The following is a 16,383-nucleotide window of genomic DNA, read 5'->3' as shown; positions in this document are numbered from 1 at the left end:
ACATAGCCCCGCAGTTCCATAAATTGCTGTCCTCACTGTTGAAAGGAACGTCGCTGGAACCCGCCGTATAAGACGCATAATATCGAAATACTACCACAGAACACCCATACAAACTACCACATACTACGCTGTCACGATACATGCGGTCACCAAAGGGCCGAAAGTGGGCAAAAGCACGAAAGCATGGTCGCTTTCGGTGCCCCCAGGAGGCGCTGCCACTGCCCCATGGGCATGACCGTGCTGTTGCTCCCTGTTGCTGTGCGTGCGCGCTGCATTGAGGCAGGTCGATGTTGATGTTTAATCGTCTGTACGCTGTGCCGAGAGAAAATGTCGTGCCCCTTGTGTGCTTTGATGATCACCTAACCCCTGGGACCGCGTAACGTAGCTAGCAGTACCTTTCGCGTGGTTCGCCGATGTCGATTATCGTAGTTATGGCCCGCTTGCGCTTTCTTTGTTCCCGGCCTCTGATAATATCGCATCGGATCACAGTGCACGGAAGAATTTGTTGAGCTATTACGTGCTGTAGTTCATCCGCAATTCAACAGTGTTTACGTCGGAAGGATCGCCGTGCAGTCGACGCCGCGACCTGACATGAAGGAGCGTTTGCCGACTGCGCCTAGAAAGGTAAGTCCGGCGCTTGCGCGCAGTTTTGTAGTCAATGGTTCGTGAAGTGTGAATTGTTATACGGATCACGAGATGATTAGTAAAGCGACCACAATGATAAATGTGTTTTTCGAATGTTCGTTCATGTCGCAGTGCACATTTAGCGAACAGTCTCACAAAAAATGTCCTGAAACGTATTGGACGTTGCCAGGAGCTTTATCATGTATTTGATTTCTGCTATAACGTATGCTAACGGTGATTGTTTGACCTGAATGGTAAAGAAAAAAATCAAGCAGGGAAAGTTACTGCTTGTGTACGTAATTTCTGTATAGGTATTTCTAGAAGTACAGCCTTCCGCATTTGTAACTATATTGCGCGAGCGTCGTTCATGGGCCATTTTAGCGCCTTCAACGGCGATACTTAGCGAGACCGACAAAAGTAAGCAGAGGCGCATAAAGCACTCTCCTGCGCAAGCGTCATCTGCTAAGCTGCTATTCTCAGGACGACGCACACCCATTTCATAGTATGCTGGTGCGATATAGTTAAAAATGCGGGATCGATCATGGGCCATTTTAGCGCCTTCAACGGCGATACTTAGCGAGACCGACAAAACTAAGCAGAGGCGCATAAAGCACTCTCCTGCGCAAGCGTCATCTGCTAAGCTGCTATTCTCAGGACAACGCACACCCATTTCATAGTATGCTGGTGCGATATATTTAAAAATGCGGGAGGCTGTATGTCAGCTAACGGCTGCGCGAGATGGTACTAGATTGTTGGGTCTGACGCATGGCCAGATTTTAGCTTGTATGCGAATTCTACTACATATAGAGTCGCCAGACAGGCTGTATTTCTTGTGTTGGGTGTCCTGTGTGTTTTCGTGTGCTTGTAAATGTTTATTTCAGAGAAGCCGAGATTACAACAGCCGTGTTTCTTTTTCATCGAATTTTTTTTCTGCTGAAAAATAGGGCGTTTGTTCTTGTAATTTCCAGTGCATCGTCCTTCGAGACAATGCTTTGTTCCACCGCATAAAGAAATTCGATTTGGAACACTTTTCATGTGCTAAGGAATTTTCTTCGTAGTACAATTCACATTTCACTTCCTACAGATGTGCGTTTGTGTGAATCTTTTGATAGTAGATTTATGTTTGCTGCAGTTTCATTTCATGTTAAATGACCGCTTGAGATGTAACAATGAGATGTTTGCACAACCAGATGCAGCTTCGGGTAGTTTGGTTGTATGAGACTTTTCAGAATGTAACATGATCTTGTTAACTTGCAAGCTTGCAGTTTCAGCAGGAATTGCAGTAAATTGAACATTTCTTATTGTTTATGTATGTCAAGATTTCGTGAACCAGAGGCATCTCTACACCGCATAGGAACCTAAGACATTTCTGCAGCCGGAACAGCACGGCAAAGCATCTGATCTGCATGCTGCGACAAGGTGTGTACAAAATGGTCCCTGCCACTTACACAAGCTGTAGGTTTTGTTGGTATAATTCATACCTGTCAACTCTCCTGAATTTTTCGTATTTTTCGTGAAGATCTCTAACGAGCATACCAGAGGGGGCACTTGCTTTAGGCCAGTTTGTTCAGATATATTTCTTAAACAGGCTAAATCGGCAGCAGCAAGAACACTGCAAATGTGCTCTGGTGATATAAAACAGTGTTGTCAGTTCTGGTGTTTCAGTTTGCTGCTGCTTTGTGTGCTGTTAAATAGTGGTTAATTATGTGTGTATCAATGCAACAGTGTGGGTGCTGAGAGGAAGCTTTAAAAAATGTGTGCTATCTCGCCAATAAAAAATTTTTGTCTGCAGAATTTTTACAAAATATAAAGTTCACAGGTTGGCATGTATGACATAATGTACAGCACTGTTGCTATGAATATGCTATATTCATAACTTGCAGTTTCGGTCTACTTGAATTGCATATTTTGAATCTGGCCTACCTTCAGTTTAATGAATTGATTTAAGTAGCCTCCTCTGAGTTAAATGTAATTGGAGGCCATTGTAGAAATGCATGATGTGCTCCCTACTGACTGCATTGTGGCAAATTTTTTAGGGACCATCTTGTGAGGCATGCATATCCTTTCATGTCTTGCTATGATTTGCCCAACAAAAGCAGCAGGGATTTGGTTACCTTTGTTATTACGCATTCTTGTAGACTTCTGTTTCTCTCTCTTCTAACATATGTGCATGCGAAAATTCTGTGTTCTTAATTATATTTCTGTAAGTTGACCTAATTGTGTATTACATTTTTAAAAAATTTGGGGGGGAGCGGGGTTATTGATTCCCATAATACTAGAGAGAACGGGACCTCAGACCAAAAGGCCGCAAAAGGTGGCTTAACGTGTTCTAAGCTCAGAATTTAACATTCTGTCTCCTAAAGCACTACCAGTATGAAACTGTTTCTAATTGCTTTGTTTTTATAAGCTAGCTGCCCGATTTGCAGCCACATTGTGAGAGAGTATGTTTTTTTCTTCTTTTGTTTGAGTTCTTTTGTTGAATGTTCTCCTTTTTAGTTCAGAAATTTTTTCCTACCACCTCACGCAATACTCCAACTGGAGCCTATGAGGTATGTTTATAAATAAATAAGCAAATTCCTGAGGCATGCAACAAACCGTGCAAATCAGTCCCTAAAAAGCCATAAAGAGGATCTATTATTTTCAGCAGCTGCCTCAGTCGTACTGTGCTCACTGGCGCACTGACAGAAACCATTGCAGCAGCAAAGCACTACTCTAAACATTTCCCTTTCAACATTTTTAACTCTCATATGCTGTCTTCTCCAAATCGTGTTGAGTGCATCTGGAATGTTTCGGCAATTGTTTTTACCTCAACCATTATGCAAAGCAATCATGCAAAGGTTCAACTTGTTGACTGTTGCTTATTTATATCTAGCCTGATCTGTGGAGTTCACTGTACGCTTTCTTTTTTTTTGCATACCTGCCATGGTTGCTTAGTGGCTATGGCGTTGAGCTTCTAAGCACGAGGTCTCGGGATGAAATCGTGACCATGGCGGTTGCCTTTCCAAGGGGGTGAAATGCGAAAACACCTGTGTACTTGGATTTAGGCGCACGTTAAAGAACCCCAGGTGGTCCAAATTATTCCGGAGTCCCTCACTACGGCGTGCTTCATGATCAGACTGTGGTTCTGGCATGTAAAACCCCATAATGTAATTTAATTTTTTTACACAAGAACTAAGGTGGCTTTTAATGATGCCACCTTTTCACATTACTGCATAACCACAAGTTTGTAGAAATAATTGAACAAATGTCATTAGTCTTCTGTAAAAGCAAACTTGTCTTGTACAGCAGCTCGAATAAGCCATTTTCAGTGCAATAGCAGGCTTAGGATGTTGCCAAAAATTGTGTCGCATAAGGATGTGCTGCATCAGAAGGCACGTTTCTTGTTCATTGTATTCATTCTAGCATTATCTCATCTCTACGTTCCTTTCAATGGTATTCACTGTGCACACATACTAAAGAGATAAGGAACATCCACAGTGCATGCATACCAAGGAAGTCACAGTCAGACAGAGAGCGATAGAGCACAGCAAGCACACTTTCACTCTCTGTCTGTCGCTTATTTCCCTCACATGTGTTCATTGTGAGCACCACCGAAATGAAGTTACCGACTTGCCCAAGCTTCAACTCTTGTGCTTGGTGTTTTTTGTCTAAAAAATGCCCATAAGCAAGTCATAGTGGTGGTGATTTTCGCATGTATGGAAAAGGCTTATTCAATTCCAGAACAGCTTCATTTGTTCTAGGCGTAGTAAAGAACTTGCCAGTATTTATTTTAAAGGCTGAATTGGTAGGAAACTATTGTGGTATTCCTAATGGCACCCTTTTGCATTAAGTTTATGCAGATGCGTGAAGCTTATTATATGTTGATGAAAATAGAGTTGAAGCTATAGAAGCATATTTGTCAAAATGTAGTGAATGCTTCCCAGTAGAAATCCGGAGTTATGCTTCTTGGGACACTTATTGGTTAGCCTTATCGGGTAATGCGATTCGCCTTATCCATGCTATAATGTTGCAGGGTCTGCAGGATGGCCAGCGTTACAAAAAAATAACATCATTGTAAGAATACATTACTGCAATAATATTAGGATTGGCCCCCCCAAGTGACAACGCTTGCTTACACTATATCTGGCATAAACCAGGTTTACTCAGTCAGACAGCCATCCGTGCATGAGGGGGAGGGGGGGGTGGCAAAAAGGGGCTTTCGAGTAATCTTCTTCAAGTAGATGGCTCATACATCAGATCTTTCTTGCTGTGCAAGCTATGTTGCTCAAAGTCAAGTTAGCTATGTGTACAATGTCTGCATTTTATTACTGTTTATGCCTAATGAAGGTTGCTTTGTTCACAGTGTCACTTTCTATATTGTTTCTCTTATGGCACTAGGCTCACTTGTTTTAATGCTGCTATAGGTATGGCTGGGCCTGGTGATGAAGTGTAAGCAGAACATGCTATGCTGCGAATTGGTGCCAATCTTCACATCCGAGTTGTTCCCACGACAGTCAAGCACCACTGTGATTTGCTTCATTGGCAAGGTAATATGCTATGGTGAGCTTGCACCTCAATATTGGTATTGAAAAATATGTCAAGTAAAAGACACAAGAGTTGGCCTTTATGACAGATACACTCATGTTTTTTTAAAGAGCTCTTTTAGCACTGTTCTTTATGGGCATGTTTTCAGAGGATGCTTATACTCCTTTATTACAAACTGCCATGGAGCTAGTTTGTGTGTTAAACTAACACTCTATCACTGATAAAAAGTCCAGTTTTTACTCCCACAGCGATATGGTGCCAAGGACGAAAGGGGTGGAATGGATCAATCTGAATGCATGTTGCTCACACAAATACAAAAAGGGCGCATGGCATGGCTAGCACGATTTGTTTTACAGTGATGATAAGCAGTCTCAATGTCTAATAATTCTATTGATAGGGAGCTAACACACTGGTTCCCCGTCATTTGAATAAGGAAAGATTCACATATCTCTGAAGCACTCTGGTCCTTATATTTTGCCACAATCAAGTGGTTTTTAAATATGGGTGCACACTGCACTGAGAGCAATGCAATACTAATGCCAACTGACCCACACATCAAGTTTGCGTGGTCACGCAGCCTGTCATTTATACATTTGGCTTGTTTAGCCAATGTAGCATCTACTGCACAATAATGGTATGTGATAGACACTGCACCTGTGTACTCTATGCTTTTTTTGCATTCTATTTTTTTCACCGGTAGTGATGCATGCCTTTTCATTATTTATGTGCCTACACAACAAGCCAAGCTTGTTCTTGTCCGAGAAAGAATTCTAGGAAAAGCCTACGTGCTGCAACTTTTCTCGGAACGAAACTAGCTTGGCTCGTTGGGTTGGGTTAAATGGTTCGATGGGTTTTGGAGCCCATACGGGTTCCTTGCTCACACTAAGACACATAAGCTTGTAGGCTGTGCTTCTGTAATTTGTACAGCTCACTGACAGTGCAGGTGCGCGCCTCATCTTCTCAAAGAAGCTGACTGACTGCACCTTCTACGGAGCAGGTGACTCGGGTTGAGTGAGGCACCAGTGTTGGTGTTTGTTCCCTTGTGCAAAACAGCAGCTTTAGGTTCATTGTAGTTGTAGGAAGACAAGTTACACATAACTTCCATGGTTTGAGTGGCCGCATTTCTCGTGGGGCATCAAGCTTTTTTTTTTCGACTGTCTGCATGGGTGCTTCAGTAGCATTGGTGTGAAGTTGGCATAGAGTTGTGCATTCAAGAACTTCTGAACAATGACCTGCTGTAGTTAGCGCTGTGAAGATTGCATCGTCTACCAAGCCTTTGGTTTTCTGTTGGTGTACTTGTAATCGTGCTGTCAGTAATTTCTCGGCTTGCCAAATTATCTTGAGGCCCCACACTGACGCTATCTATGTGTTCAAGTGCAGACTGTTTAGGATAAGGTTCTTCGCTTTGCAAATGTGGTTGTAGGAAAGGTGGCACTTACAGGTGCCTATTCTAGACATTATTGAAACAAGCCAGCGAATCTTGGTTACGTCTTGTCCATAGTGTATAGCAGTTAGTCAAGGGTTGAGAAAATTGCTCTCAGTGGTAGCATGCTGGCAGTAACTTGGTCATTGACCACATCCTCATCATCATGTTACCTGATTAGATGAATTTTCGTTGAAGCTTTGACAAAATTTCCTACAGAAGTTATGGATAACACATTTTAGCCAAGGCACATTGGTTCGTCTTACTCGTGTCCAGATTAGAAATCTTTAAGTGCCACCTTTCCTTCAACCAGACTTACAAAGCTAAGAACCTTGTCCTGAAAAGTCGGCACTTTATGACATCAGTAGCGTCATTGTGGAGCCTCCGGATAATTCGGCCAGCCGGGCAGAAATTACTAATAGAAAGAGTTCAAGAATGCTGACAGAAAATCAAGGGCTTGAAAACTGACACATTTGCAAGATGCCAACTAGAGCAGTCTATGTCCACTTCATAGCGACGCTAAGGGACCGCCTGTGCAAACTGTCGCAAGAAAGCTTGACATATTAAAACAAAAAAAAGCCTGTTTAAACCAAGAAGTTACCTTCAGCTTGTCTTCCTGCAAGCCCACTAAACCTGAAACTGCCATTTTATGCAAAGGACCGAACTTCAACACTGCAGGATACTTCACGATATCCTGGCGAGAGTAACCTGCACCGTGGAACATGCCTGCAGTCAGCTCCTTCTGAAGTAAAAGAAAAGGTCTACGTGGCGTAGCTGCCATGGTGTAACCCTGGAATCTGTTTCTGCTTCGCAACTTGAGCTTCTTTTTTTCAGTGACCACAATTGCATTATTATGAAACGGAATGCATTAACAGGTTCAAACTCAGGGTAATATTTTTATCTGCATGACTTTGTGGCCAAAAACTGATGAAAGGAGGCGCAATGCGACTATTGAACCTCTCCAGGGGACAGGGACGCAAGAAGTTTTAAATCCATTTGCATAGGCTAACAATCGCAAGGCAAACAGCTGCTATTGCGTGAAAAAGTACCATGCACTTCTTACTTCAAGGAATAGTGCCAATATTTTTCAGCTGTAGTTAGCACCATGTGTGTACACTGCACATGTAATTTGAGTTAAATGTAAGGAAGGTATTGCAGAATAGGCCATTTATAACTAATGGCCATAATTTTGGCATTAGTAGATCTTTGCTCAGACCATCTGACAATTTCTTGAAAGTATGAAATTTTTGTTTATGTAGCTGCTCTCAGCATATTCTATATTATCATTTCATCTTATGCATATACTGTTTGCTCTAAAAAATTTAAATTGTTGAGTTTCACATGCTAAAACCACGATATGATTATGAGGCATGCTGTAGTAGGGGACTCCGGATTATCCCTTGAACCCTTGTTAACTCAAACTCTGATATCTGAACATATCAGTTAAGTCGAAAATTTTCTCGTGGCTCGCTATCGACTTTATCTATATTTGACCTCTTATCTAGCAATGCTTCTGTGCTGTGCTCCGGGTATCTCGAAATCTTGACTGCAACACTGTAGGGAAAATGTTATCACCCAAAAGTTGCAAGATCGCAAGTTTGTAGCAAATTCTGCTTCATTCCTTTCTGCTTGTCATCCACTGTTAACGACCGGCAGAGATCTCATTGGTAATCCGGACAGTTCAGTTCAGTTCAGTTTATTGTCCTTAAAGACCCCCAGAGGGGGTATTACATAAGGGGTGGGTATAACATAGGTTCCACATTTGGTACACATCATTAAATTTATGCAAAGTGATCAATCACACGCTGTTTGAACAAAGACGGGCAAGCGATGTTAACAATGCCAGCAGGAAGGCCGTTCCAGTCTTTAGCTGTTCGAGGAATGAACGAGGCGGAAAAATGAGTGGTTCGGGCACGCGGGCGTGCGACTTGCTGCGGATGACTGGTGCGATGAGAGATGCGTGCCGCAGGAATGATGTATGGAGCATGATGAAGGACACTGAAAAAAAAACTTGTGAAAGAGCTCAAGACTAGCGACGCGTCGGCGATTAGATAGTAGTGTTAATCCGGATTGTGTTTTAAGTGCAGAAATACTGACGTCATATGAATATTGTGAGTGAATGAACCTAGTGGCGCGGTTCTGAACAGATTCAAGTGAGGTGATAAGATATGTTTGGTGCGGGCTCCAAATGGCAGATGCATATTCTAGTTTTGGTCGAACAAGGGATTTGTAGGCAAGCAGTTTTACGTTTTTAGGGGCCTGACGGAGATTACGCTTTAAAAAACCTAGTGTTTTATTAGCAGATGATATGATGTTAGAAATATGTTTATGCCAGGACAGATCATTGCATACGGTGATACCTAGGTAGTTATAGGACTCTACTAATTCGAGAGGCATGCTTCCGATTTGGTAAGGAAATACTAGGGGATTACGGCTACGAGTGGAAGACATAACTTTACACTTGTTTACATTAAGTGACATTAACCAATCACCACACCATGTTAGTATATCGCAGAGGTCTTTCTGCAGGGCTGTTTGATTGTAGGTGTTACGTACAGTGCGATAAATGACACAATCATCGGCGAACATTCGGATATTACAGGACACATGTGAAGGTAAGTCATTATTATATATTAGAAATAATAGAGGGCCAAGAACCGATCCTTGTGGGACGCCTGATGTTACTGGCACAGGGTTAGATAGATGATTATTTATAATGACAGATTGGGAGCGGTTACTAAGAAATTCAATAATCCAATTCAAAACATCAGGATGCAAATTAAGTCTTGTTAGTTTCAATATTAGACGTTGATGAGGGACTTTATCGAAGGCCTTAGAGAAATCCAGGAAGATTATGTCAGTCTGTATGTTACTGTCAAGGTTAGTGTGAACATCATGCAGGAAGATGGCCAGCTGTGTTTCGCAGGAGAAACCTTTGCGGAATCCGTGCTGGGCGGGATGGAAAAAGTGATTCGAGTCAAGAAAATTCATGATAAGAGAGTATATGACATGTTCCATGATTTTGCAAGGGACGCTTGTTAGGGAAATGGGGCGGTAGTTAAGACGCGAGTTTCTGTTACCTGATTTGTGGACTGGAACGACCTTCCCGATTTTCCAGTCATCTGGAATGAAACCTGAAGAAAGAGACTGGGCAAATATCAAAGACAAATAGGCTGCAGAAATAAGCTTAGTGTTTTTTAAAATTTTTGAGTTAATTTCGTCCATGCCGGAAGATGATGAACACTTCATTTTATCGATGACCGCACAAATACCGTCTACATTGAAGGCAATGATTGGCATTGACGAGTTTGTACTATGCGATGACGAAAGGGGAGGCGCATTAGATTCGTTAGTAAACACAGAAGCAAAGGCGGTATTAAACACGTCGGCGCAATCGAAATCATTAATAACTTCGTTCGATTCGTTAGTTATCTTAATAGTGCGCGTTTCGCTATTGTTTATGACTCTCCAAAATTGCCTCGGATTATTGATTAATAGGTTTGGTAGATCATTGTGATAAAAGGAGTGTTTGGCGTGACGCAGTGCGTCAACGTAGCTCTGTTCGGCTTCATAATATTTATCCCATGCGCATGGGCGCCCACTCTGTTTGGCGGCGCGATACAGGCGCTTTTTTGTTTTCTAGGCGTTTTAGGGCTTTTGTGAACCATGGTTTTTGCTGAGAAGAACGAAAGGTGACTTTAGGAATAAATTTCTTTGTAAGTTCACTTAGTTTGTTTTTGAAGCGCGTCCAATTGCTGTTAACGGAATGATCGTGAAAAGTTGATTCAAATACAGGAAAGAAAGTATTCATAGCTTCAGTTATTGCTTCGTAATTTCCTTTGTCGTATAGACATATTGTTTTCTTAAAGGTATCCCGTGTTAACAAATTTAACGAAAACGTGGCATGGATGACTTTGTGATCACTGATCTCTGGCAAGTAACAAATGGATGAAAGGCTGTCAGGGTGGTCGGTTAGTATGAGATCGAGGACGTTAGCAGTTTGCTGCGAAATCCGGGTTGGTTCAGTTACTAGCTGAAAAAGATTAAAGTTAAGGCAGATATCGACAAAATTTTTGGCCTCTGTGTGTCCGGATACCGAGAATGATTGTATGGTACTCCAGTCTATTTGCGGGAAGTTAAAATCACCGAAGAGCAGGATTTGCGCGTTTGGGCGGGTGGTTACCAGTTCGCTTATGACGTTATTAAGTTCATGAGAGAAACAAGAAGTAGCATTGGGCGGTCTGTAACAGATACCAAGTAGCACTTTTTTTGGAAAGGTATGGATTATCACCCATAGCATCTCAAGATCTGAGGTAACGTTAAGTAGCGAGCATGGCAACTGCTCGCGAACAGCGACTAGTACACCTCCACCACGGGTTCCTTCGCGGTCGTTCCGATAGAGGCAGAAACCGGGCAGGTCTGCTAGAACTTCGCTATCAGTAACGGCGCTGCTCAGCCATGTCACAGTTAGTAATAGTATGTCACTACCGGTTGATAAGACTATGTTAGACACCAATTCACGCTTTGGGAGGAAACTGCGCACGTTGGTGTATATTATAGAAAGCGAAGCGCTATCTCTGCAGCAAGTCGGTGTTATGTTATTTTTCTGTTTGGGGTGATGTAGCTGCTATGCCACCTCTTTAACACTACTCGAGGCGGCATCAAAAGTATATTTTCTTGAACCAATGAACAAGGTCTTAAAGCGCAGAGAAAATGGAACGCCTTTACCTTTTGCGAACGCAAGAAGATGTTTTCGGGAATTTCGAACTGATCGAGAAAAGTCCTCACTAATACTGTAGTCAGTGCCCTTAAGCCTTCGGCCATTCGAAAGGATGTTTACTTTGGTTTTATGGAATGTAAATTTCGCTATGACGGGGCGAGAGTGATTGGGGTAGTGACGACCGATGCGATGTGCACGTTCTATTTCTTTTGGATCAATCATCAGTTGCAACTTATCGCGGCACAGATCCACAATCAATCTTTCGCAGTCGGCAGTGGTTTCCGAGCCGGAAGGCTCAGGAATGCCGTAAAAAATTAAGTTATCCCGCCGTGAACGATTTTCGGCATCGTCGATGCGTGCTTCGAGCTCGGAAATGCGAAAAATAGCCTGCTCAGTCGTGGTGCGCATTGCATCCACTTCGTTTCGAATGGGCAAAAGCGTCTGGTAGTGACCCTCAAGGTCGTTCATTCGTTTGCTTAGATCAGTAATTGCTTTGTCGGTAGAAGTAAGTTGCGACTTAAGACCCTGAATTTCAGTGATCAGCTGGTTCTGACCAGCGGTTAGTTTTCGCAATTCGGTTAGTAGGCTTTCAGGAATGTCAGGACCGGGGTTCGTTTCAACATCACCGGCCAAAATAAGCAAGGCATGGATAATATGGGCACATTCGACAGCAATGGCGACACAGCAGTGCGGGCTCGGCAACTGCACCAGGAAATAATTGCTAGACTTTTTAGAAAAGAGAGCGTATGGTTGACTAACCTGCATTGCAAAAGCGAAAGGTTTAGCGAGCTGTGCAGATGCGCAGTCGCCGAGCCCACGAAGCTGTGTCGATGGCCGCGTCCAGTTTATATCTGGTGGCTGCGTTGCCGTTGATGACGATGGGGATTGCCACCACTGGCCGCCACTTCTTCTGTAGGATGTCCGGGTATGACGCATCGCTGGCACGGAAAACCTGGATGTTCCCTGGCTCGTTTCCTTGGCAGTCGACCACGCGCCTCGGCGAAGCTGACGGAGCAGCAGCGGTTATCGCAGGCAGCAAGAAATGCACAGCAGCGAAGGTGACGATCTGCATTGCAAAAGCGAAAGGTTTAGCGAGCTGTGCAGATGCGCAGTCAGAGTGTTTCTCTGACCCCTGACAAATTGCAATGAGCATGATAAGGCCTCCCGCTTTTTAACTATATTACATGAGAACACTATGATATGGTTGTGCATCATCCTGAACGGGACATCGCATTAGACGACTTTTGCACAGGATAGTGCTTGGTGCACCTGAGAGTACTTCTACATGTCTCACTGATTATTGTGCCTTAGAGGTGCTAAAATGATGCGGGATGGACGCTCGCACAATATGGATAGAAATGCGGGAGGCTGTGCACCTGAGCACCACAACATACATGCTCATGTGTACGCATAGAGTTGTCAGCTTGCTTATTTCCTGTGCTCTGTGTGGATCTGCTCGCTAGGCCATACCGTGTGCTGCGCCGAATGTTTGGCACGTTATTGGTATTTTTTTCATTACCAAGTTCAGGGCCATGATCTTGTAGCAATGCGTTGTATGATGCGATTTCTAATCGTGCTTCGTCAGTTGTCATAGTGACACTGTGCCCACGTTATCAGTACGGGTTTGATGAAACATCGTATAACGGCGCTGTGTGAGAACGGATCACAGAAAGAATGCACAGAGGACAATCGCCGAACTTCAGCTGAGATTTACAGCAGAAAAATTACACAAGCAGCAGTTTCTGCGCAGAAACATTGGACAAAATACTGCCATGGCGCACATTGTGTCGGCGCGATCACAACAGATGGTCATGTCATACAACTCTACGGAACATCCTGATCTGCGCAAGATCAAAGACACATTTGTACTACACGTTATACAATCAAGTTACGCTCTTCAAGCCCGCCAACTTGGAAACCTTTTGCAAATATATCTCTTCTCTTTTTGACAAAAGTGATGCGGTGCTAATGCAAGCTTCTCCTTCCTTTTTTCATGTGAAATACCTCAAGCAATTCTCTCTCTTTTTGATCCTTAAAACTTCCTAGTATACAAGTGTCGTCGTACACTGGAGTGCAAGGACACCTTTTGCAATGGTCAGCCGAGTGACCCCCTGCTACGAAAGCCTGCACGGATGCTCGATGCTCCCTCAAATGGTCATTAAAACATCTACCAGTTTGGCTGACATAACACCTGCCACAAGAGAGCGGGTTGTGGTAAACCACCTCCGTCTGGCGGCGTACGAAGCCCTTAGCATGTTGTTTCGCACACTTATGTGAAGTGCGTGCACTGTTCACTGCACGGCAAATTCACCCCAGTTTTTATGAGCGGAGAACACTATGGGAAGGCCGCACTTTCCGGCCACTTTCTTCAAGTGGTGGGAGAGGTTGTGCAAATAAGGCACAATTAACGGCTTCCTTGACCATTCTTTATCGGCTCCCCTGCTCCCCACACCAGACCTTATTTCGCCAAATAGGCTTTCAACAACAGAAGCGATTGTTTCACCAGGGAAACCCGCCTGCTTGAGCCTCTTGGTTGTTTGCACTCCGAGCTTTCTGATGCTCGCATCACCATTCGTGCGCGGATCGGATACTGTTCAATGCGATGTCTCTCTTAACAAGTTTTGAGTTCCAATAGTCCCATAGTATCCTCCGCTCGGAAAAACTGGCACGAATGTGCTATGCTGTGAACAGTACATGCACTTCACAAAAGAGTTCAAAACAGCATGTTAAGGGCTTCGTACGCTGCGAGACGGAGGTAGTTTACCACATCCCGCTCTCCTGTGGCAGTTATGTCAGCCAAACTGGTAGATGCGTTAATGACCACTTGAGGGAGCATCGAGCATCCGTGCAGGCTTTTGTAGCGGGACGGTCGCTTGGCTGACCATTGCAAAGGTGTATTTGCACTCCAGTGTACGACGAGACTTGTATACTTGGAAGTTTTAAGGATCAAAGAGAGAGAGAATTGTTTGGGGCATTTCATATAAAAAAGAATGGAGAAAGTTGCATTAACATCGCGTCATTTAATTTATCAAAAAGAGAAGACATATATTTGCAAGAAAAGGTTTTCAATTTCGCGGGTTTGAAGAGCGTAAATTGATGATGGGGTATGACGTGTAGTACAAATGTGTCTTTAATCTTGTGCAGATGAGAACGTTTGTAGTGCTGTATGACATGATGACTTTCTGTTATGATCGCGCTGACAATGCGCGCCATAGCGGTGTTTTGTCCAATGTTTCTGTGCAGGAACAGCTGCAGTAAACCTCAGTTGAAGCTCGGCAATTGTCCTCACATGCACCGTTATAACATGTTCCATCAAATCCATACTGACAACATGGGCACAGTGTCACTATGACAACTGACGAAGCACTATTAGAAACGGCATCAGAAAATGCATTGCTACAAGATCGTCGCCCTGAACTTGTTAATGAAGAAAGTACCAATAAGATACCAAACATTCGGCACAGCCCGTGGCATGGCCTAGCACGCAGGGCCACACAGAAACACAGAGCACAGGAAATAAGCAAGCTGACAACTCTATGCATACACATGAACATGCATGTTTTGGAGGCCAGGTGTACAGCCTCCCCCATTTCTAGCTATATCGTGCGAGCGTCCATCACGCGTCATTTTAGTGCCTTTAAGGGACAATAATCAGTGAGACCAGCAGGAGTACTCAGGTGCACCAAGCACCCTCCTGTGCAAGAGTCGTCTAAGGTGATGTTCCCTTCAGGACGACGCACGACCATATTATAGTGTTCTCGTGCAATATAGTTAAAAAGCAGGAGGCAGTACCTTCTCATGCTCATTGCACTTTGTCAGGGGTCAGAGGAACACTCTGTCCGGATTACCAATGAGATCGTGGCGTAGAAAGAAGCAGAATTTACTACAAACACCATCATAACATGTTCCATCAAGCCAGCAACCAACTAGCCCATCTAAGTCTCATAATTATCAGTATGGGATAAACCAGCCAAACAGGGATGCTAAAGCCACTATTCCACAACGGTATTAACTTTGCTGGCAGAAAGGTAGCTTTCAAGTAATTTATTAGCGTGGCGTGTCCATGCTGCTTTTTAAATGTGTATTTTATGCTTGTACTACTTAATTCTGTTGCTTCAATACTATTGTTAATCGAATAAGTGATGTCTTTTTGATTATAACACTTGTTTCAGTGGCCCGCTAATTGTGACAGTTTATTCTACCACAGTAATGCATGTTCCCTTAGAATCATAGCCAAATTGCCTGAAACCAGTTACCTTTGAATGAGATTTGTTAGTATCTCCTATATTCTGAATGCTTACCCATTCATATCTGTGTGAACATACGCAAAACTGCTTTTGCCTTTGTGTGAACCTGTTGCATAAGTGAAACGAAATTGTTGGCTTTTCTTTACTTTTTCAGGTGCCCTGCAAGCTCTCACCAAAGCAACACATTCCACTGGTTTTCTGTCAGAGTACCATTATAGAATTTTGAATAAACTATGCTTGTCAGATGTGCGACATGCCCCGTCTTAAAATCAGAGCGCTTCAGTAATAATGTTTGAATGGGTGTACATAAAAACACACGTAAAGTATACATATGTCTTTCTTTTACAAGTCCTCTTCACCTGATGTTTTTCCAACTTAAAATTACGCTTTGCTGTACATTTGTTTTATGCACAAACCATTACAGCAACACAACACTGCAGTAAAATGAGTACAAATGATAAAGCATGCAGTACACCTGCAAGAATTACATTTGCATACTTGTAGTACATATGAAAACGAGCTACCGATCTTTTTCAGGTTGCATACTCTTATAGGTCATACATGTGAAGCGCACTCATAGGTCACACAAAACTCGTTCAAGGCTGATCTCAAATCCATAAGTGCACCAAATAGATTTAAAGAGTGACTTATGTTAAGTGACATCGGACCAGTCTAAAGAAACCTGGCTCAAATAGGGAAATAAATAGGTTCGAACAGGGTCAAACGGGAGTGGACTAAACGGGGACAAACAGGTCTGGGCTAAATGGGTTCAAACGGGGGCAAACAGGTCTGGGCTAAATGGGTTCAAACGGGGACAAACAGGTCTGGGCTAAATGGGTTCAAAC

At 43.3% G+C, this 16,383-nt stretch overlaps 1 protein-coding gene and 1 long non-coding RNA gene across 2 annotated transcripts; one reads left to right on the top strand and one right to left on the bottom strand.

Moving 5' to 3' along the window:
- Nucleotides 1-1,946: 1,946 nt before the first annotated feature.
- LOC125946998 (uncharacterized) lies at nucleotides 1,947-15,801 on the top strand. The gene is made up of 3 exons (XR_007468058.1): nucleotides 1,947-2,043; nucleotides 5,028-5,150; nucleotides 15,693-15,801. It is a non-coding gene; the product is annotated as an uncharacterized LOC125946998 (long non-coding RNA).
- On the bottom strand, nucleotides 11,185-12,143 carry LOC119457348 (uncharacterized). The gene has a single exon (XM_037718964.2). The coding sequence runs from the start codon at nucleotides 12,054-12,056 to the stop codon at nucleotides 11,199-11,201; it is 858 nt and encodes a 285-aa protein (XP_037574892.1). The 5' UTR covers nucleotides 12,057-12,143; the 3' UTR covers nucleotides 11,185-11,198.
- Nucleotides 15,802-16,383: the final 582 nt, after the last annotated feature.

The sequence above is a fragment of the Dermacentor silvarum genome, chromosome 7, assembly GCF_013339745.2.
Source record: "Dermacentor silvarum isolate Dsil-2018 chromosome 7, BIME_Dsil_1.4, whole genome shotgun sequence".
Taxonomy (NCBI): Eukaryota; Metazoa; Arthropoda; class Arachnida; order Ixodida; family Ixodidae; genus Dermacentor; species Dermacentor silvarum.
This window is presented reverse-complemented; position numbering and strand designations above follow the sequence as displayed.